The 22,816-nt window shown below is 38.6% G+C and overlaps 2 protein-coding genes across 4 annotated transcripts; one reads left to right on the forward strand and one right to left on the reverse strand.

The window, feature by feature from the left end:
* The first annotated feature begins 1,181 nt into the window (after positions 1-1,181).
* Positions 1,182-15,223, forward strand: LOC139641524 (SLAM family member 6). Its single transcript, XM_071515951.1, has 7 exons — positions 1,182-1,285; positions 9,088-9,402; positions 9,777-10,055; positions 11,293-11,406; positions 11,641-11,702; positions 11,887-11,967; positions 14,394-15,223. Exons 1-7 carry the CDS (start codon positions 1,207-1,209, stop codon positions 14,478-14,480), a joined length of 1,017 nt encoding a protein of 338 aa, XP_071372052.1. The 5' UTR covers positions 1,182-1,206; the 3' UTR covers positions 14,481-15,223.
* Positions 15,224-15,342: 119 nt separating this feature from the next.
* Positions 15,343-22,657, reverse strand: LOC139641525 (SLAM family member 9). 3 transcript variants are annotated; one of them, XM_071515953.1, is made up of 9 exons: positions 22,639-22,657; positions 22,200-22,241; positions 19,624-19,833; positions 19,348-19,458; positions 18,634-18,906; positions 17,139-17,234; positions 16,506-16,538; positions 16,395-16,422; positions 15,347-16,111 (listed from the first exon to the last, which is right to left on the reverse strand). In XM_071515953.1, exons 2-9 carry the CDS (start codon positions 22,234-22,236, stop codon positions 16,090-16,092), a joined length of 810 nt encoding a protein of 269 aa, XP_071372054.1. In that variant the 5' UTR covers positions 22,237-22,241; positions 22,639-22,657; the 3' UTR covers positions 15,347-16,089. The 3 variants fall into 3 exon arrangements, with proteins under 3 accessions (XP_071372056.1, XP_071372054.1, XP_071372055.1); XM_071515955.1 differs by lacking the exon at positions 16,395-16,422 and having other exon boundaries at positions 15,343-16,111; XM_071515954.1 differs by lacking the exon at positions 22,639-22,657 and having other exon boundaries at positions 15,350-16,165.
* Between the last annotated feature and the right edge of the window lie 159 nt (positions 22,658-22,816).

Raw genomic sequence — 22,816 nt, forward strand, 5'->3', positions numbered from 1 at the left:
TTGGCAATGAGTGAAGGATAAGACTCCATGCCTATGATGTTCAACTTTTCGACATGTTTAACTCTTTCAGCGGGTGGCACTGAAGTTCAGTATTCGGACATTTTGCTAGCAAACCTGTCCCTGTGTTGACGGCGTGAGAAAAGGTTTCATGACGTCACACTCCACGACTTGCCTTATGTTAGCTGGAGGTAGCTGCTTAGCATTTTGACTGTTTAAGATGCATGGATTTTCTCTGTCATACATCAGTTATGAAAGACAAAGACAAAGCATATGGTAAGAGACCAATACAGAGATGTCATATTTATTGTTATTGCGTGTTTTTCCTCTTCTTCTTCTACTTCTTCTTCTTCTACAGGGTTTTTGATTTTTTTTAAAAATATGAGCCTACAGTGCATGATAATGTTTGACTGTAAATGGTGGGCTACTATACACAGCCACTGTAAACGCTCGCATAATATATGACCAAGCTTCATGAAAGTAAATCACAAAATTCTCCAGTCATTGTAGATGAAATGGAAATATGTCCAGTTTTGGAATTTCAGCTCAAAAATTAAATTTTTGTATGTTGCCCTCATGTAAACAACTATAGCCAAGGGAAAACAAAGCATTTTTAAACACCAGCTTCTCCTTATGGAGTAGTCAATCTCTGTAAATACAAACATTTCCATATTGTCCAGATAATGCATGCCAATTATCTGAATTTTATCTTTAAAACTGAATCTGCCCTCAGGGAAAGAAAGTCACAATAATGTCCCCTGTGGCTGCTTTTAACAGCATTCACCCTTGGTCAAAGTGTGAAACAACCACTAGTCCAATTGAATCCAGGGTGGAGCTGAAGAAACATGACACAATGTCATGCACCAGTGCTGGCTGTGATTTGGCCAAAGCATGTACAGTATGATGTGACTTGTCCAGAAGGACTTCAATGTCTGGACCCCTGGAATGGCTGCTTGTTACTATATTTCTTCTCTTTTTACTCTTCCGCCATCTTTCATACTCTTCTTTTTATTTCTCTCCTCTAAGTCTTCTATTTCTTCCCACAGTATATAAGGCCAGCCCCGTTCATGTTTGCGGTCCAAGTTCTGCTTGTCGCTGACAGAAAGTCCCCCCACTCTCCACCTCCTCTCTTTTTTTCGGTAAAGTTGTCAGTTAGCAGTGTCAGATAGAACAGAAGAGGAAACAGAAGTTGTTCCTCCCTTCACAGAGATGGTTGGTGGTCGCCTGCTCCGCCTGCCCTGCTTCTTCAAACACAGTGCTGTGCTGCTGCTTGTGGTCTACTTCCATGGTATGTTCCCCTGTAACCCCCATTCAATTTATACAGTTTTATAATCTTTAAGGATCTTTGTGTGCCGGATGGTACAGATACACTTAGACATGTGATTAGAAAAGTATTGGCAAACTATGTTGCGCATGCTGGTGTGTTTATTTGCAGAATGTTTGCCTGCCATTTGGGGAAAAACAGTAACTTCCTTGGAAGTATTTGCTGTGTGTTTGAAATTACATGGAAGCTAATTGTAGGTCAGTCTGTTTGCTATGTCGGATGACACATTTGGATTTGTTGTAAACATCATAGAGGAGAAATACTGCCTTGGCTTGAACGTTATAGTGAATTGATTCTCATTGGAGAATGGGGGATTCATGAATCCAAAAAGTTAATTCAACTTCAACGTTTAAAAAGGATTAGTTTTTCTTGCATTTCACAGGCTTAGGGTGCCTTGTATTTATTGAAGACTTGCCCTCCTCCCTTTTTTGAACTTTTGGATTTTTATTAACTGACTGATACTCTATTGTATCAGTCAGTTTTTTATTTGAGACATACTTGGTCTCATAAGTGTGAGTATAGACTGTGCGTCAGCAAATTTCCTCCATCTGCTCAGCAAGAAATCTTTAAATAACTCGATGCAAGACAGGGATGGAACATCCTTTCTGTTTCTCCTTCTACTGGTTTCACAGGACTGCTTGTTGAAGTCATATTCTTGGTGTGTTTTAGATATTGTTATACCTTTACAATTGACTGCACGTCTGACAAAACATGATAAATCTCTCAACTTCTGTTTTATGGCTACTATAAATATAGTGATATTAATAATAATAATAATAATAATAATAATAATAATAATAATAATAATAATGCATTTTATTTGTACTGCACTTTTCATTCATATTGATTTTTTTTTTTTTTTTTTTTTTTTTAACCTTTATTTATTCAGAGGGAGTTTCACTGAGAGCAATGCTCTCTTTTTCAGGAATGCCCTGATCTCATTCACACACACATTCACACCTGGAAGCTGACCAGTACAACCACAGTCTGATCTGCTGGCCACTGAGCAGCTCTACTGGAGCGGTTGGGGTTAAGGGCCTTGCTCAAGGGAACCTCAGTGGTGGTTATGAGGGAGGGGCAAGCGTTGCTTTTCACTTTCCCCACCAATCTCAAAGTGCTACAGAGTTAAAAACATAAAAATAAAAACAAAGCAAAAAGAGATCGCTTACAAAAGTTAACACGAAAAAGCCTTCCTGAATAAAAAGGTTTTTAGGCCCATCTTAAAAGAGTCCAGGGTCTGCGCTGCCCTTAGATGGATAGGAAGGCTGTTCCACAAGCATTTTGCAGCTGAGCAGAAGGCCCGATGCCCCCGTGGTGCAGAGCTTGGTACTCAGGCCCGGAGGAGCAAGCTGTTGGTAGATCTGAGAGTGCGGATGTAGGTTTGTGTGGTAATCAGTTCTTGTAGGTAGGGAGGCGCATGTCTGTTAATGCATTTGTAGGTGAGTAGCAGGACTTTGTAGTCTACCCTGAAGGAGACAGGGAGCCAGTGCAATGAAAACAGAGTTGGTGTTATGTGTTCGTGTTTTCGCACTCTCATCAGGATCCTGGCAATGCTGTTCTGAATATACTGGAGCTTCTGGATGCTCCTGCCAGGGATCCCAGTGAAGAGTGCATTGCATTAGTCCAGTCTTGAGGAGATAAAAGCATGGAGAAGCTTCTCTGCATCTGACAGGGTTAGAGTGGGGCAGAGTTTGGAAATGTTTTTGAGATGTTAGAAAGAGGTCTTGCACAGATGTTTTATATGGTCATGAAAAGTCAGTTGAGGGTCAAACCTAACACCCAGATTAGTGACTGAGGAGGAGAGGGGGATGTCCTGGCTGTCGAAGGTGAGATGAGGTATGGGGGATGACTGAACCTGGTGTGGTGTGCCAACAAGGAGAGCTTCAGTTTTGCTGCTGTTTAACTGGAGGAAATTGTTGCTCATCCAGGCCTTTATCTCCTCAAGGCAGGTGCTGAGGCATGACATGGCTGCAGAAGGGCTTGGGGCAGTTTTTATGTACAGCTGGGTATCATCAGCATAACAATGGAAAGACATCCCATGTCTGCTGATGACACGACCAAGGGGGAGCATGTAGAGTGTAAACAGGATGGGGCCGAGAGCCGACCCTTGCGGAACACCACAGGTAACAGGGAGCAATCTAGACCTGCATCCTTCCAGTGAGACAAACCACTTAAGTGCAGAGTCTGACAGTCCAATGGTGGTGTGGAGGCGCTCTAGGAGGATAATGTGATCCACAGTGTCAAACGCAGCGCTCAGGTCAAGGAGAATCAGAACCCTGAGCAGAGCTGATTCAGTGCTGTGGGCTGAACGAAAACCTGACTGAAATTTCTCAAACAGGCTGTTGTGTTTAGGGTGGTCCTGGAGCTGAGAAACAACCACCTTCTCCAACACCTTGGACAGGAAAGCGAGGTTGGAGATAGGCCTGTAGTTGGCTAGCAACCTTGAGAGTAAATGTAACACTGCCGGTTTGAAGGGAGAGGTTGACAGCTTGGGTGATCAAGGGGCTGAGAATCGGGATGTATGACTTGAGCAAAGCTGTGGGAATGGGGTCCAGGGCACAAGTGCAGGGTTTCATTTTCCTGAGGTTTTCCTCAGTGAGGCTCTGCTGGACACCAGTGAAACGGAGGAGAGACGGCAAGCTCCCAGACAGGGGGTCGATGACAGGAGGAGGCAGAGAGGAAGACAGTATGTGCACTGTGAAGGGGGTGTGGACCTGTTCTGAACATGCTCAGTTTCAGCCAGACTCAGTCACTATCATACATAGAATAGAATAGAATAGAATAGAATAGAATAGAGCTCTGGTTATTTGTCCAGTGACCACATGCTATGTTATTTTACGTCACGTTATGTTATGTGTTGTGTTGTGTTATGTTATGTTATGTTATGTTATGCTATGCTATGCTACCCTACGACAGTTATTCTCCTTTTTCACATCAAGGACCACTAATTTAGTCCACATTAGGGCCACGGACCCCCATTTGATGAGATTTTGTCTCTCGGACCCAAATCTGAGAATATGTTTATTGTTAGATATGATTTTGTCCAGAATTCCATGACGTAGAGAGATAACAGTGAAACTATGATCAAAACAGTCAGTCTTCTACATTCTCTAATTGTGTTCACTTCTTGTGAATGAAATAATGGTGAAGTTTAACAATTCATCAATTTGCTGGGGACCCTCTGGAACTCCCTCAACCACTGTCCTACAATACGTTTTATATTGTTATGTTATTTTATGTTGTGTTGTGTTTGTCTATTCTCTCTCTTCTCTCTCTCTCTCTCTCTCTCTCTCTCTCTCTCTCTCAAATTCAAACTCTTCACCACATAGTGAGCGTCAGTAGTTTGATGTGTAAATAATTAGTGTTTGTGTAGAAACAATAACATAAATGTAACATGCAAAGATTTAGTAAAATAATGGTCAAAATATAATTCAAATAATAATCAACGATAACAGAGCATAAAGTGATAAGATATAAATAGTAAAGAGATGAAAATGTAAAAAATCATGTTCAGGGTTTACTGGCTGTGTGTCCTGGAGGAGCCGCTGTCTCTGGACTGAAGACAGGCGAGGACAAAGTCTGCAGCTGTTTGGACTGTTTTGGCAAATATTTATCTCTACTGTCTTGGTGTTTGGAGCACCAGAGCAAGAAATGCTGTTCATCTTCTATGTCTCCTGAGCTACAGTGTTGCCTCTCTTGCTTTGCTAGCCATGTTTTTTTCTGTGGTGCCTTACTTCGATAGCAAGACTGTGGCCATTTAGTCTATACATTGTTAATGTTTTCCTTTTTTAAATATTTTATATTTATAAGATATTTTGCCAATTCAATATCTCCATTAAGAGTTTCATAACCTTGTAATTTGTTGTTTGCTTTAGTTTTGTTTCACCAATACTCATCATATACATGTTGGTTGGAGATGTCAAGTTTGAATTTTGTGGCTGGGGGTTGGACAGCTGAATTTAGCTGCTGTTTCTGAGCTAGTCGTTCTAGCGGGTCTCTGTCTGGGTTCTGGTGTTTACAGATGAAGGCTTTATGATGGTAACAGTCTGGGTCACTTTGTGACAAGTGACTCCAGAATTGACAGGCTCTTTTCTATTGGCAGTCGGAGGGGGAATCTTCCTAGTTCTGCTCTGCGGGCTAAGTTTGGGACATTTCTGTGAACTCCTAGGATGTTTTTAGTGAATTAAAGGTGGAGAATTTCGGGGGGGCTTTTGTCCCAAGTTTTATAGTCTAAATTATGCAGCAGTGGCCCCCAAATTTCACTGCCGTATAAAATAATTGGTTGAATAACGGAATTAAAAAGTTTCAACCAGATTTTAATTGGGGGGTTGAATTTGTAAAGAGTTTTTCTAATGGCGTAAAAAGTCCTGCGTGCCTTTTCTGTCAGTGTCTTTATGGCCATCTCAAACCGCACAGATGAACTGATCGTCAAGCCAAGGTAGGTGTAGTTGGTGTGTGTGTGTGAGGGTTCTCCCTCCAAGACTGAAATGGTATCTACTTTCCTAAGATCTGGACTTTTTTTGAAACACCATTACTTTTGTTTTGTCTGGGTTTATTAATTCCCAGTCCTTGCAGTAATTTTCAAGCAAGGACAGCTTTTGCTGTAGTCCTTGCTCAGTAGGTGACAGTATAACAAGGTCATCTGCATATAGCAGACATTTTATTTCTCGGTCTCCAAGAGTGAGTCCTGGCGATGCAGACGATTCCAGAGTTCTTGCCAATTCATTGATGTAAATGTTAAATAGTGTGGGGCTAAAATTGCATTCTTGTCCTAACCCTCTGTTCTGGCTAAAAATTTTGTTCTTTTATTGTCTATCTTAATGCAGCATTTGTTTTCTTTGTAGATTCCTTTAAAGATGTCGTAGACCTTTCCTCCAACACCAGTTTGGAGGAGTTTTAAGAACAGTCCCTTGTGGGTCCGTGTACGTTTTGATCGTTTGTTTTTTCGTTTGAACCAAAAATGAAATAATGAAAAAACGGGCCTATATTCCGTTTTTCCGTTTAAACCAAAAACGAAAAAACGAGAAAACGGGCCCGTTTTCCGTTTTTCCAATGTCCATGAACATTGAAAATCAAGTGGAACAAAGTGGAAGAAACGGCTCGTTTTTGGTTTGGTGTAATTTCCATTTTTCAATTTTCCCTTCCGAATTGAAGACCACAGGTGACTGAAATCAATGGAGAGGGTGAACCGGAAGTAAAATTAAACCGTCAAAATAAAAGTGAAATGTGTGAGAACTTTACTGTCAGGAGAACGAGGCACTTTGCCAATTAATTGTTTGCCTGTAGCTTCAGATTAAGCAAACGTTAGCTAGTTAGTGTGATATATAGTGATATTATTTTAGTTGAGTGGCATTAATTAATAGTTATTTTGGAAACTGTTTCCACTATTCCATATTCCCTACCCAAACAAGAGCATCTATAAAATCACCAGCAGAGGTCCCCATCACCCACCGTGAAGGTTATAACATTGACATGGTTTTAAATAATAATAATAATAATAATAATAATAACATTCATAAAAATAATCATTTTAAAATTACATTTTAAATTAAATCTACATTCCTCTATCATTAAATGTCGCGCTATTTAATATATATATACTAATATATACTAATTTTACTCTATACATAATACCAGCTAGTAAAATAGACTACTACCAAATAAACCTCAGAACATTTTATTTTTTTATTGCAAGTCTGCAAGACATTTATGTGACATGATGAACACCTTAGCTCCCACTGAACATTTGAATGTGATGAGGAACTTTTTAAAAAATCAAGTGTCTTGCAGACAAAATTGGGCCACATTGCAAATCTCTATTTCATATTAGGCCAAGTGAAGTAGCTACCTCCCAACTTGGTTCGGTTTCCTCCTTGCTGCCCTGTGCATTGAGGCCCTCCGCACTGGGCCACTATGGGCCCGACCACAGTTCACGGTCAGCGGGGTGGTCCTCCTCGCCGCTGGGCCTGTGCCTGGATCACCCGGCTCGTTAGCTCCACAGCATCTGAAAATATACCATAAACATGCACCAGACTTTGTGGAAGTTTAGATACTGTAACCAAAGCCTATCTAGAGACTGAATTATCTCTGCTGTATCCCTCAACGTTTGCTATTCACAATGTGTCAATGCTTGCATGTTACTCCTTATTCTGTGGAGTCTGCTGCACCAACAATATAATGGCAGTACATATTTGGAATTTTTGGAAACAGTTTCCACAGTAACCAGGGGTTAAAGGAACGGCGTTCCGGCACCTTCGATTAATAAGTAAATAAATCTGATTGGCAGTTTCATACATAATAATGTCAAGCGAGTTCACAGGGCTGCCAACTCTCACGCATTGACCGAGAGACTCACGCAATTTACATTTTTCACACGCTTTCACGCCACAAGTCCATTTTCTCACGCAGTGAAAAACAAATTCAGAGTTATTCAGACCATCTGAATAGCGAGAAATTTACATAAATCTATTACATTGTAATTTATTCCCATGCATGCTGCTCAGAGTAATCTCAGTCAGCGGCTCCTCTGCGTCTCTCCCTCTCCTCTCGCTCCGTGCGCATGCAGGCAGGAGTGAGAGTGAGTTGCTATGGTTACGGGGACGCTCTGTCTCTGTCGCTCTGAAACGTTGAGGGATACAGCAGAGATAATTCAGTCTCTAGATAGGCTTTGGTTACAGTATCTAAACTTCCACAAAGTCTGGTGCATGTTTATGGTATATTTTCAGATGCTGTGGACTCCAGTGGCAAATCTGAATTGGCAAAAATTGCCTACTATTATATTCTAAGTAAACCACCAACTGTTTGAGGAATGTAAGGGTGGCAATGCTGTCAGAATCATCCTATAACCCCTAGTTAAACAAATACAACACAGACATTAATACAGTTCCTTTGTTTTATTGTATGGACTTCCAAACACCCAGGTCATAAATGGTATGGTATGGTTGTACTTTATTAATCCCAATTTTCATGAAGCGGATATTTGTTGAAGTTCAGTATTGCAAGACTATATTATCCCAATATTGGTCAACTTTGTCTATAAACCTGTAACCCTTTAGCCCTTTTCAAATTGGCAAAAAGTAAGGTCTTGTTACAGGGTTAAAATTATTATTATTATTATTTTTATTATAATTATTATTATTATTATCATTATTATTATTATTATTATTATTTAAAACCATGTCAATGTTATAACCTTCACGGTGGGTGATGGGGACCTCTGCTGCTGGTGACTTTATAGATGCTCTTATTTGGGTAGGGAATATGGAATAGTGGAAACAGTTTCCAAAATAACTATTAATTAATGCCACTCAACTAAAATAATATCACTATATATCACACTAACTAGCTAACTTTTGCTTAATCTGAAGCTACAGGCAAACAATTAATTGGCAAAGTGCCTCGTTCTCCTGACAGTAAGGTTCTCACACATTTCACTTTTATTTTGACGGTTTAATTTTACTTCCGGTTCACCCTCTCCATTGGTTTCAGTCACCTGTGGTCTTCACTTCGGAAGGGAAAATTGAAAAATGGAAATTACACCAAACCAAAAACGTTCGTTATTTTGTTTTTGGTTCAAACGAAAAAACAAACGATCAAAACGTGCACGACCCTTGTGCCAAATGGAATCAAACGCTTTTTTGAAATCAATGAGACAAGAGAATATTTTCCTTTCACTTTCCCTTCCCGCTCCCTCTCTCTCTCTCTAGTCATTTGACAATGACCTTTCAAGAAGATAATACTGTGTTATATGTGCTTATGTGTTTCAGATGTGGAGGCTGCCACTTGTGAACACTTAGTCCATAAAAAAGTTGGAGACACTGTGGAGCTTCCTTCATGCCTACCAAGTGGAAGGGTCACCTATGCAAACTGGAATTATCAAGGGCTAAAAATTGTAGATTGGGATCAGAGTTCAGGTGAACAAGTAAAGGCTACGCAATTTGCAGGCAGAGTAAACATAAACACCAAAAACTTTAGTCTTACAGTGAAAAGTCTGACTCTTCGAGACTCAGGGAATTTCAGTTTTGCCTCAGACGTGAATGACACACAAACGGGCATGATCACCATCACTCTGCAAGTTCATGGTAGGATATTTATGTTTTTGTTATCCTTGTCGTATTGAGTTTAGCTTTAATGATAGCAGTTGGTACATGATCTACAGGCACACAGTATTAATATTGTGTGCCTAGTGAATGTGGAAATAAAGTATTATGTTTACATCATGGCTCATAAGCAGAGAGTTCTTTTACTTTTCCCCAAACTTAGAATCAGTCCAAACTGACATTCTGGTATCCTATTGAATTGTTTTCCACAGCTTTCTATTATCATCCTGCATGATGAATCCAGGGAAAAGTCTCCTCTGCATGACATCAAGAAAAGGTTAAATCATTTATTAATCCATCTCTCTCTGTCTCTCTCTGTCTCTCTCTCTCTCTCTCTCTCTCCACTGCTCTATCAGAGCCCATAACTGAGGATCCTGTCCCGGCGGTGAACTCCACCTGGCATGCATCGAACAGCTCCTGTACGGTTTTGGTGGAGTGCAACGCGACCCGCTACAGCAGGGTGGCGTACAACTGGACCGTGGGGAACCAGACCCACGACGGCTCCAGGGGGCATTTCTCCCTCACGCCACAGGAGGGAGACACTAATGTCACCTGCACAGTTTACAATGCTGTCGGTGTGAAATCTGCATTCAAAACAGTGAAGTGCAGCAACGACACGTCCCTAGACTCACCAGGTATGTGCAGGGTTTTAACTGAAGTACAAATTTAGATTTGAGGGACTTGAGTATTTCAACCTGAGGAACAGTTTTTCTCCACCACATCTCAAAGTAATCACTATTACATCTGATTTAACAGTTTTGCATATACAAAACATATGATCATATCATGGGAATAGCATTTTTTTGATGAATGTAAAGTGATTGCAGTTCATGAGTGTAAATGTGAATGTAGTCCAATTCTCTGAGGGTATTTTAATAAAGTTATGATGCATCACACAGCTGGATGAATAAGATAATGATGAAGAGGAGGAGGAGAAGGAGAAGGCGGAGGATAATTGTGATGATGTTAATGAGGATGATGATGACTATGATGACTGACATTCATTACCAATTTCGGTTTTTAACTTTTATAGCTTATATAATCCACTACGGCACAGTTCAAACTACATGCATGTGTGACACTCTTCTTGTGCTTTATTCCCCTGAGGAGGTGTGATAAGCTCTTGAGACTAGGGCTGGGCAATATATCGATATTATATCGATATCATGATATGAGATTAGATATCGTCTTAGATTTTGGGTATGGTAATATCGTGATATGGCATAAGTGTTGTCTTTTCCTGGTTTTAAAGGCTGCATTACAGTAAAGTGATGTAATTTTCTGAATTTACCAGACTGTTCTAGCTGTTCTATTATTTGCCTTTACCCACTTAGTCATTATATCCACATTACTGATGATTATTTATTAAAAATCTCATTGTGTAAATATTTTGTGAAAGCACCAACAGTCATCCCTACAATATAGTCACAATATCGATATCGAGGTATTTGGTCAAAAATATTGTGATATTTGATTTTGTCCATATCACCCAGCCCTACTTACAACTGAACATTTAGCCCACTTTGTAGAAAATACCGAGATATATATTGTGTATCGTCATTCAGCCTAAAAATACAGAGATATGATTTTTGGTCCATATCGCCCAGCCCTACTTGAGACACAGCTGAAAACTCATTTGCCTGCATTTTACTAATGATTTATTCTTGCTGTCAGTATGCTGTGGTAGTATTGCGAATTTGTTTGCTGAGAACCCAATACTGTATGTTTTCTTGATTTTGCTGAGTCTGCCTTAATGAGCTATGTATCTTATTAGAGCCAGCAGTGCAATAGCTGATTATGTGTTCCTTTTACTACTACTATTACTACTGCTACTACTACTTAATAATGATAGTAATAGTAATACTGTCTCAGTTCCAGGGTCAGTAAATTTTGTGATCTCCGTGGCTGCAGCATCAGGGATTGTTTGTTTGGTCCTGGTTGCCATTGTGGCTGCAGGTGTTTATCACTGGAAACAAAGACAAGCAGGTAAGAAACTCCCTTCACCAATGAACGGCAAATGTGTGCTGTCTGATCCATGATGCAGCTGGCTGTGAACGTTTATAAATATGCATAGATAATTGACTATGATCGATTTGACCACATATTGCTTGTTTTTTTCCCTTGAGGATCTATAATAGGATTTAATACATGTCTTTTGACTACTGCCGATCCTTCCATGTCTCTAAGTTGTCTCTCATGCCGACTAAACAATACCAACAGACACTGATTCACATGGCAACACCATATATGCTGATATCTCTGACAACGTTACAATGAAAGATGTAAGTATACTTATGCATGTACTGTGGGCGCACATTCTTTTCACTAATTATCTGCATCAATTTTGGAGGAATGTTTTGTGAGTAACACGCACATTTCATCCACTTTTCTTTCTCTCTGTCTCTTTCTTTTATCATTGCACGTATGTGTGTGTGTGTGTGTGTGTGTGTGTGTGCAAAATTCCAGGTGAGATCGAATACCTTGACGAACCCATCCTCAATCTATGAAACCATCGATGACAGAGTCAACTCAGTCACAGTCACTGGGGTAAGAGCAAAACTTTTATGAACAAGTCTTCATTATAGTACCTGTATGTTTGAGTGTACGATTATATGAAATAGCCAAAAAAGTGTGTCCTATTATGTGCATTTCTCCCTCTTATCCAAATGATATGACAACACCACAACATTTTGAGTGACTGTTTTGTGTCATACATCTATTCTGAGATCATCTTTAAACAAATTTATAATGCATATAGCAATGTTTATTTAAAGGCCAAGGTTCACTCTTGTGAACATAATAACTGAAGAGTTTTATTCCAAAATGAAATATCCACCACTGGATAAAAGTGACACCTACACTCAGGGAATGACTGCTAATAACTCATAGTAACATTTTAGTTAGTCATTTTTAGTCTGGATTTTTGAAGACTATTATTGAAATTCAACTTTTTTTTTTCTGAATACAGATATTTTGCATTTATGATGGAAACTCTTGGATTTTCTTTAAAACATATAGCCTACCATTGACATGTTTTCACTCGGGAGAAAGACTATACAAATATTTGAAATGAAAACTTTTTGCATTTCCTTTTTTTTTTTTTATTTGAAGATTGTGGTAAGGGTACAAACATCAATCATACAGTTACAATTATTACAGTTACTGTAGACCCAAAAATTCAATTTCTCAAAGTTTTGTTGTTTTATCCCCCCACCCCCCACCTCATCTCCCATCCACCCACTCCGTCCCTCCCTCTCCCTGCACCCCGAGAGAAAAAAAGAAAAAGAAAAAAAAAAACTAGAAAAGGGGATAATATATGAAATAATTACAGTAATAATGAAAAAAATGTAATAAATAAATAAATAATCATAATCACAAGAGGAAATAAATTGACATACAGAATGGCTGACTCTGTCTCTGGAGAAGTTCTTTGCATACTCTGGGGTTTTTGCCGCCCCATATAAATGACATTATGACCTTATCAACAGATTTAAAAAATGACTTTGGAAGGAAAATTGGGAGGGACTGGAATAGGTAAAGGAACCTGGGAAGAACATTCATTTTAATACAGTTGATTCTACCTGCTAGGGATAGGCCATATTAATAGTGTTCCATCTTTGAAAGTCACACTTTAGCTTATCAACCAGGGGAGCAAAATTTTCCTGGAAGAGACTGGAAAAGTTCCATGTTACACTGATCCCGGATCTCGGATCATTTTCTGATATTGCAAGGGCCAGGACATTAATGGGGAAGCATTCACTTTTATTAAAATTTAGTTTATATCCAGTGTGCCAATTTTTTGTAGGGATTCAACAATAGGTGGAATACTCGGCAGCGTCCCTTAATGAACCCTGTTTGATCACATGAGATCACATCATGCATAACAGTTTCTAGGCGGAGGGCGAGCGCTTTAGCCATAATTTTAACATCACAGTTTAAGAGAGAGGCCGGAATGAACCACATTCTGTTTTATCTTTTCCAGGCTTCAATAAGGTAATCGATGCCTCAGTTAGGGAATGTGGCAAAATCCTCCGGGCCAGAGAGTCATTAAACATATCAAGTAAAAGTGGGATCAATTTGTTGGAATTTTTTTTGTAAAATTCTATTGGGTAACCATCTGGTCCAGGGGTCTTGCCACTTTGCATTGCCATGATTGCATTACAATTTCTTGGTGCTGCAATGGAAGCTCTGTCTCTGCTCTGTTTCTAAACTGGTGAAGAAATCGTACATGTCAGTGGCTTCGGTGGGAGCTTCTGAAGTATAGAAATTGGAATAAAATATTCTAAAAGTTTCATTAATTTCAAGTGGGTTAACAATGAGTTCACCGTTTGGCATTTGTATTTGTGGGGTTTGTTGTGTGGCGGCTTTATGTTTGAGTTGGTGTGCTAGGAGGCGACCAGCTTTATCCCCATGCTCATAAAAAACTACACGCGACTTAAATAAAAGCCGTTCACTCTTGTCCGTTGATAACAAATTATATTTTGTCTGGAGATCTAACCGTTTCTTGTAAAGTTTGGGTGAGGGGCAGTCAGCCTACTGTTGATCTATTTCCTGTATTGAGTGGATAAGTTGTTCATGTTCGTATTTTTTTGCCTTTGTCAATGTAATGTTATATGATATAATTTCACCTCTAATGACAGCTTTGAGGGTTTCTCAGAGTAATGATGGTGAAAACCTTTTCTCAAAAAATTATATATCCATCATTTTATGCAATTGACACCTTATCTAACAAAATGAATGAAAGCACAAGATAGAAAAATGGTCATTTTTAAATCACAGTAAGTAACTTAAACTCTTGTTTGATAAAGTGTCAGTTTTACGGATGAGATTCTCTATGGTTTAGAGATATTGAATGTTGATCTTAAGGTTGTAGCTCTTTTTTTCGAAACTGCATGTATTACGTTTTTCAAATGTAGCGACCCTAAAGTTTGTGAGATTGACGTTGTTGCACCTCCTGTTTTCCATACATCTAGCCCCAAACTGTGTATGACCAGATCCAGTTCAACCGCCCGACGGAGATCCCCACCTCTCTATACCAAGATGTCTACCAGGGCTCATAGCACAAGTAGCTTGAGTTGTTGGGTTTTCTCATGCTAAATGACAAAGAATGCCATCACAGTTGGAAGGCCTGTGCCATGTGCTGCATTTAGCTACCAGTGTTGTAAATATTGTAAATATGCAGATCAATATTTTAAAAAGTTCATGTCTTGTTAAAAATATATACATATATATATACTCTTGTTGTAATGTGTGTCATTCTCTTTCTTGTTGGCATACAGATATTTGCTATTTATGTACTGAAATTATTTGTGAATGCCATGCCTCAAAGATTCCCTAAAGATGTATTGTATTTTAGATAGGCTGTCTCAAATTAACTGTGTTGTTACAAGGGTACAAGTAATGAATTACATTTACCTTTCTTACATTAATTGAGTCGCTTTTTTGTGTACTTGCATTTTTGGTAATAAATTAACTTAAGTATTATACTTCCATAAGCATCAGAAACTGACCATTGCCTCTGCATCCTACCCCATTGAATCTGTACAAGTTTGTGAAAGTAAAATTAACTTACTGTAGCATTAATTATCCAATGATAGTGGCTTAGCTAATATTACCCAAAGGCCATCCATCCAGCTTCAGCAGCCTACCTACCTAGTTTGCTAGCTTTGCTAGCTAGCTGGATAGCTAATAACATCAATAGAGTAGCTCACTAACTTTTCTCCACTACATTTGACATTTTAAATGAGTTACTTTTTGCTTTGATTATTTTTCAAACAGCACAATTATACTTATTCTACAATTCTGCATGAGTCAAATGTCAGCAAAGAAACAAACTTGAGCCAGTGACTTGAACAGGATATTTTAGTTTCCACCACTTGTCACCCTGTGTTTAGCCTGTTGATGGCAGCTAAGAAGGAGTAGCCTATACTGGAGCAAATAACCATGTATGAGTTGTTACTGTTGGAGTACCCACCTGTCAATCTAACTATCACTGAAATTAAGAGGATAATATGGCACCAGTATACTAACCTAATCCCAGTTAGCAGATGGACCATCCTCATCAAGCACTGGACCACTGTCACTAAGATTTAACAACTCAATGGCCATTCTGTTATACGCAAATTACACTGTTTTATAATAGTGGGAAACCACACAGACACTATTAATACAAGTGAATACAGATGATTTAAACTGAACCTTCACAAATAATGTTTCATGTCATATAGCCTTCAAATGAGGAGCCTAAGTTTGGTTTCCTACTGTTGTGGGCTACTGTAAAAAGAAAGCACGGAAGATATAGGCCCACTGTATTTTCAGTGAAAATCAAACAAAGCTCACAGACTGCAGACCTGTTATTTATACATATATATATATATATATATATATCTCAGAGCATAGACTCACTACAGACACATTGAATATAACACTGATAATATTAAGTCACAGTTTCCATGGAATTTTTTTTATGAAAAACAAAAGAGCAAATGTGATAGTCTGCATCACAGATAAATTACATGGTGCAATATACATTATCTCACAAGTACAATCATCTCTTTCTTTCCTGTGTTTTTTGTCTGGTGAAAAACAGCAAAAATGGTACTCCTTATTAGTCTTTGTTGACATTTTTGTGCAGCGTAGCCATTGTGGCTTCTTGGCTTGTTGAAATCTTCAAAATCTTCCCACTAACATGCTGTGTAAAGTAAACACAAATGTACTTAATTTTGATTAGCAAACCATTTCTGGGCTATATTATGGTTTAAAGATTGAGAGGCAGGGAGGGAGAGAGAAACAGAGAGAAAGAGAGATTAATTGCTGAATTAGTTGCCTAAGCATTTGTCTATATTGTGATATTGTCTGTGTTGTCACAGATTGTTACACATGACTATGTATTGTAAACCACTTTGCCAATATTGTTAATCTTTTGACAGTCATGTTGATTAAGCATCTTTGAACAGAGAAAGAGAGAGACTTACCATGAGGTACATAGGACGGTAAGTTTTTCTGTAAAAGGGGAAAATAAATATGTACAAATATGTTTATGTTACCACAGTTGTAATATGAACATGTCTATATAACTTACATACCTTTAAGGTTTTTCAAAGCAGCTTTGATTCGACCTGTAATGACAAGAAGAAGGGGGGTCAATGTACATAGTATCCATTGTTTTATATACTATATACATACATAGATAGCCTATAACCACAAGCACACAGGCAAGACAATCAAACAAGTGACATATTCAACCGATAAAGATAAGTTTGGCTTAAAGCTTTAAACCTCTCCCTCACTGGTGGGACCATCATAACAAACACATATTTTGCATCCAAGCTTTGTTCAAACCCACAGAACTTAATTTGAAATTCTAGTCCAGATCCCAAGGACCAAATATGTCATGCTGAATTAAAGGGAAATATGTATAAAATAAAGATGCACAAGACATCTAGATTTTTAGAAATTAAGAGGAAAGTCAGGGTGCAAAGAGGTTTTAAACTTTAAGCAGGCAGCAGGGTGGCAGAGCAAGCAGGAAGGCCGCCCTTCAGTTGGAAAACACGGGTTCAATCCCCTGTGTCGGCAAGCATCCACCCTGAAGAGTCTTTGAGCAAGACACTGAATCCCCACCAGCTCCAGGGATGCTGACCCTGACCTCTGACCTTCCTGTGGAATGGAAAGCAAGCACACAAGAGAATTTCCCTACAGTGGTCAGTTTTTTTTCTCACCTCTTGAAAAGTATAATATTGTCCCTAATACAATTCCCAGGAAAAATCCCAGGATAACCCCAAGGCCAAATCTGTCCGTCTTCACAGGCGTGTCGTCTGGATAATAAAATGCATGGAGGAGAGAGAGAGACAGAGTTGAAAGAGAGAAATTAGTTTCTGTAAACCACATTAGCACAGAGTTCATCTGTTCGATTTCTTCCCCTTGCAACCTGCCATGGGAGAAAGATTTTGGGAAACCCGTCCCGCATCAGATCCCTAACAGCACAAAACAGTGTATTTACAAACCCAGCAGAAACATCATGACAGTTGTAGTAAGATTTGATATACCTACTAATTATAGTGTGTCCTAACATGTTATATTGTATGGTATGGTATCATACCATACTGTATTGTACTGTATTGTATCATAGTGTATTGTTATGTATCATGTTGTAACATATATCATCATATTATAGTGTATAACTGTATCGTACTGTATCGTATTATACTGTATCGTACTGTATCGTATTATACTGTATCCTATTGTATTGTATAGTGCTGTACCACATCATATCGCATCGTATCGTATCGCATTGATAATTTGGTAATTTGGTTTTGGCTGTATTAAGCAGGAGGTCATTGTTTGCGCACCAAGTGACAGCTTGGTCCACCTCAGTTTCATCATCGTTAGAGATGAGGCCTACAATGGTTGTGTTGTCTGCATAGTTTATTATTTTCACAGAATTGCCCATGGATGTAAAGTGGGTGGTGCAAAGTGAGAAGAGCCAGGCGGAGAGAACACAGCCCTGAGGAGCTCCCGTACTGAGGGTAAGAGGGTGTGAGGTTAGGTTATTAAGCTTCACCCTCTGTGACCTGCTCCACAGGAAGCTCCGAATCCAGTGGCACATGGCTGGGTCAATGTTCATGTCCGAGAGTATGGTAAAGAGTTTGAGTGGGTTGATGGAGTTAAAGGTGGAACTAAAGTCTATGAACAGGATGTGTGTGTAGGTGTTTGGTGATTCCAGATGTTGCAGGGCATGGTGGAGTGCTATGCTGACTGCATTCGCAACAGACCGGTTGGCTTGATAGGCAAATTGATATGGGTCCATCAGTGGGGAAATATGACAGAATGATGCGCTCAAATGTTTTCATGGCCACAGATGTTAGGGCAACTGGTCTGAAGTCATTGAGGCAGGTGATCTTTGAGGACTTCATCATCATATCATATCATATCATATCATATCATATCATATCATATCATATCATATATCATATATCATATATCATATCATATCATATCATATCATATCATATCATATCTCATATCATATCATATCATAGAGCATTGTACTGACACAATATTGTACTATACCGTATCATATTATATTGTATGATATCATATATCATCATATCATAGTGTGTTGTATGATAGCACATTATATTGTATCATATTATATTATACAGTATATCATTCTATGCTGTCCCATCTTGTCCTGTAAGTCTGTTGAGACCTTACCATAACACCTGGCTGTCTGAACACTTGAGGTATTCTGTACATTCTTGCTGGCGGTGCAGGTGAAGTTGACCTCGCTGTGGTGACTGAAGGATGTGCATAAAGTTGAGGTTTGGTTTTTGGGATTGCTAAACTGAAAGATAGTACTATTGGAAGGATGAATCTTCCAGGAGAAGTCAACGCCCTTGTCTGGAGAGGAACACTGCAGGACCATCAGACAGCTTCCTTCCTTCAACACGCTGAAGAGCGTATGGATGTTGGGTTTCTGGAGGTGTTCTGCACAGTTTAATAGATATGGATGAGAAGATGTTCAAAAGTTCCCACAGTTAATTTCCGAGCACCAGCTGACTCGAAACAGCCGGGCCTCGCCACTATTCATTAGCAAAATATTAACATTCTGAACTTGGTGAGGAAGGTCTCTGTGTGAAAACATCTGTGCTGTGCATGTTTGTTTTATTCTGCATTCATAAAACAATCAAAAATAAGCAAATCTGAAAATGAACTCAGTCTGCCATTTTTTTCTGCCATTTTTTGATTGTTGCAAAAGTGTGGACACATAAACTGACGTTAAGTAAAGATGGCCCTTATTATCTTAACTTAATGTGAACATATATAGACAATATTAATTTCAAGTATTCTTTGTCCATTAGTACATTTTACGTGCGGAGAAAGGCTTGCCCTAATTTGTGTCAGTTTTATAAATCTAGTGACCCTTACTTCTGACTGTGAGCATGATCTTGCTGCGGTTGTCCTTTTTCTCTGTGTTTTTGAGCTCCACAGTGTATAACATGGCATCTTCTTTGGCCAAATTACTGATCATCAAGTCACCTGATAAAAAAATAGAGAAATTGTCAAGAAAAAAATTAAATAAATCAGCTTCATGTTTTGTTTCCTTTGTAGAGGTTGATGAAATAACTTTGTCACACATGGTGAAATACAAAATTGACTCCTTGTCCTTGACAGTGAAAACTAAGTAACACATTTTTCTGTTACCTGAAGAGGTGTTGAGACTGAGCCTCCCCTTGTACCGCCAGAAGCGGTCGACATTTTTCTTCCCATTGCGATAGGTTGCAATCCAAGTGTTGTTGGATAGTATTGACCACTCAATTGCGGAGATATTCCATAATGGGTCGGCTCCTGAGAGCAAAGTAACAGACTCTCCAAGGTAGCCAAAGACTTCCCTGAAGGAGTCAGCTACTGCCACTGTAAACACAATGAAAAAACTCAGTTTTTACTGCCAGAGTCTGCAAAAAAATAAACTGTAAAACCACTAGCACTTACTGCAATGGAAGGGGGGGAGAGAGAGCTGCTATCAAATACTGTTTCAGTGGTGACGTTTGGAAGAAAAAGAGCACTCACCTAAATTGAAATGCTCCCTTGGGAAGATATTTTTAGAAATGGCTGTTAAATGCTCATTTTTAGTGAGATCTAAGAGAAGGCAATCATTTATCCCCATTATGTTGATAGACAATAATCATAATAATCATAATTTGTCAATGTCAAAATCAAGTAATTCTCAAAGGTATGGGAATGAGAATGAAAGGATCTGTCTTTTGTTTAGTGTCTTATCTTCTTATTGCCTCTCAACCACAGCTTTTGGAAATTCATTGTGAATGTATGGACTAGTGCCTCTTAATCAGAGATGATGAGGTAATGGCCATTTTTTATGTCTGGCACATGATACAGGGCCAAGTGGGAAAAATACACCAGTGGGGAAAATTCACCATCCCCTATACAATACATCCCCTATATAACTGCCCTCAGATGATTTTCCTCATATCTTACAGAGAGATCTTTCAGGGTGACTATTGATGAGTTTGTCTCATCATCGGCTCATATGTCGTGTGGGGTCCCACAAGGTTCAATTCTTGGTCCCATTTTGTTCAGCTTGTATATGCTCCCCCTTGGTCATATTATTCGTCAGTTTAAGATTGTTGCCTACCATTGTTATGCAGATGACACCCAGCTTTATGTATCATTTAAATCTGACGATCTTAAAAATCTGGATACTCTACACTGCTGCCTTACTGCTATCAAAGATTGGATGTCACTGAATTTTCTACAGCTGAATACAGACAAAACAGAAATCTTGGTCATTGGCCCAGACCAAGTTTCAAAGAGTATTAGTCCATACCTCGGGCACTTAGCAGGAAATATAAAACCATCTGCTAGAAATCTTGGTGTTGTGTTTGATCAAAATCTGAACTTTGACCATCACATTAAGAAATTGGTTCAGTCTTGTTTTTTACAACTCAGAAATATTGCCAAAATCAGGTCAGCACTGCCTAAGAACATCGTAGAGCAAATCATCCATGCTTTTATCTCTTCCCGCCTGGATTATTGTAACTCCATATTTTCTTGTTTAAGTGAGTCTGCAATTGCTCGACTTCAACTGGTTCAGAACGCGGCAGCCAGGCTTTTGGCAAACACCAAACGAAGAGAGCATATTACCCCCATTCTGGCCCACTTACATTGGCTTCCTGTACGCTTCAGAATTCAGTTCAAGATCCTCCTGATCACATTTAAAGCCCTCCATGGCATGGCACCCTCTTATATTTCTGAATTTATAACCCAATACTCAGCACCAAGATTACTCAGATCTTCTGACCAACTGCTCTTAAGTGTCCCACGGCCAGGCTCGTAACAAAGGGGGACCGTGCTTTTACCGTTTTATCTCCAACACTATGGAATCGCCTCCCCTCACTGTCAGGTCAGCTGAGTCGGTACCACATTTTAAAAAAACTTTTAAAAACCCACTTCTATAGGCTGGCCTTTTTATAAGTTTGTTGCTTTGCAATTCCTATTGGTTTTATTTGTCTTTTAATTTTGTTTTGTTGTTTATATTGCTTTTTTTTGTTGAGTGTTTGTGTCCGTTTATAAATTGTATTTTTACTTGCTGTTTTCATTCTGTGTACTATTATGCATTTTTATTATCAACTGTGAAGCACTTTGTGACTGCTGTTTTGAAAAGTGCTATATAAATAACAGTAACTAACTAACTAACTAATTATACTCATAGATAGAAACCATTTATTTTCAGTTTCAGATTATTAAAATCCACAAGACCACTTTTCACCTTTCATTTTGTGGATGACTCAGGTTTGGACTCAGATACGATAATTACAGGCTTCAAAATGTCCCTGCTCATGGAGGGATGATAGACGTGTTGCTCATCACATGCTTTCCTCCTCTGCTTCCTGCACTACTTTTAGTTTGTCAGTGTCAAGAGATAATAAGTCAATTAATAGTAAACATGCTACACTACTCTTCCTTTGGAAAATTGATATCGTAAGCAAACATGAATAATGTCACTATAATTGATTTGACATATTATATACATTATAATAAGTCACTTATTATTATTATTATTATATACATTTTTCTTTCTGTTTTATACCACCAGAGCCCTGTCTCTGTGTCTTGAGTACTTCTGTCATGTAGAAATTATTCAGCCTTTTCACTTTGCTCTTGCCAATGTCGTTGAATAATTTTTTAAGAGTCTTGGCACTGTGGGCTCTTAGCTGTTGTTGTTTTGATGCTAATTTTAACAGAAGAAAATATCAACATACCTTGGAGGATCAGAATGAGAAGAGTTGGAAGTCTCATCGTAACTGGGAGACAACACACAGTGACAAACAACTTACAGCCTGGTGACTTCCTTTATTTTACTGTCGTCACAAGTCTGTGTGGTTTGTCAGCATATAGCCATGACGAACTTATATTAGGAATATTGAAATGAGGGTCTGTTATTTTTAGCTTATTGATCAACCAGTAGAAGTAGTGGCACCCTTGATGGTCAAAGATAGGTTTAAAAAATACAGTTTTCCAATGTATTCTCTGCTCAAATATTACAAATGATATTGTTGATTGTTGTTGATTTTTTTTTCCCTGTTTTAATAACAAAAGGTGGTCAATTTCAACTTAGATCACACGATTCTTAATCAAGACATATACTTTTGTAACTCTTGTTTTGAAAAGTGCTATATAAATAAAGTGTTACTTACTTACTTATGGTTGATTAATTTTGAATACAGGAAAAAAGCTGTTTTGTATTATTTCAGAATATATTTTTCTTTAGTTTGGTGGAATATGATCCCAAGTTACTATAAGGTATATACTGTATTCCTGGTATAATTTTGAAAGAATTTAAAACAAAGAACAAGAGACAAAACCACACACACGCCCA

The sequence above is a fragment of the Centroberyx affinis genome, unplaced genomic scaffold (genome assembly GCF_046629955.1).
Source record: "Centroberyx affinis isolate AG114_WGS23_722 - 3 ecotype Tasmania unplaced genomic scaffold, CSIRO-AGI_Caff_v1 ptg000382l_1, whole genome shotgun sequence".
Taxonomy (NCBI): Eukaryota; Metazoa; Chordata; class Actinopteri; order Beryciformes; family Berycidae; genus Centroberyx; species Centroberyx affinis.

Bases quoted from the DNA above. Each gene is read 5' to 3' on its own strand.
- LOC139641524 (XM_071515951.1), top strand. From the start codon at position 1,207: ATGGTTGGTGGTCGCCTGCTCCGCCTGCCCTGCTTCTTCAAACACAGT. The intron at 10,056-11,292 runs GTATGTGCAGGG...ATACTGTCTCAG, and splicing joins CACGTCCCTAGACTCACCAG to TTCCAGGGTCAGTAAATTTT. The intron at 11,703-11,886 runs GTAAGTATACTT...GCAAAATTCCAG, and splicing joins ACAACGTTACAATGAAAGAT to GTGAGATCGAATACCTTGAC.
- LOC139641525 (XM_071515953.1), bottom strand. From the start codon at position 22,236: ATGAGACTTCCAACTCTTCTCATTCTGATCCTCCAAG. The intron at 16,539-17,138 runs GTGAGAAAAAAA...TTGTCATTACAG, and splicing joins AATATTATACTTTTCAAGAG to GTCGAATCAAAGCTGCTTTG. The intron at 16,423-16,505 runs GTATGTAAGTTA...CCCCTTTTACAG, and splicing joins TGCTTTGAAAAACCTTAAAG to AAAAACTTACCGTCCTATGT.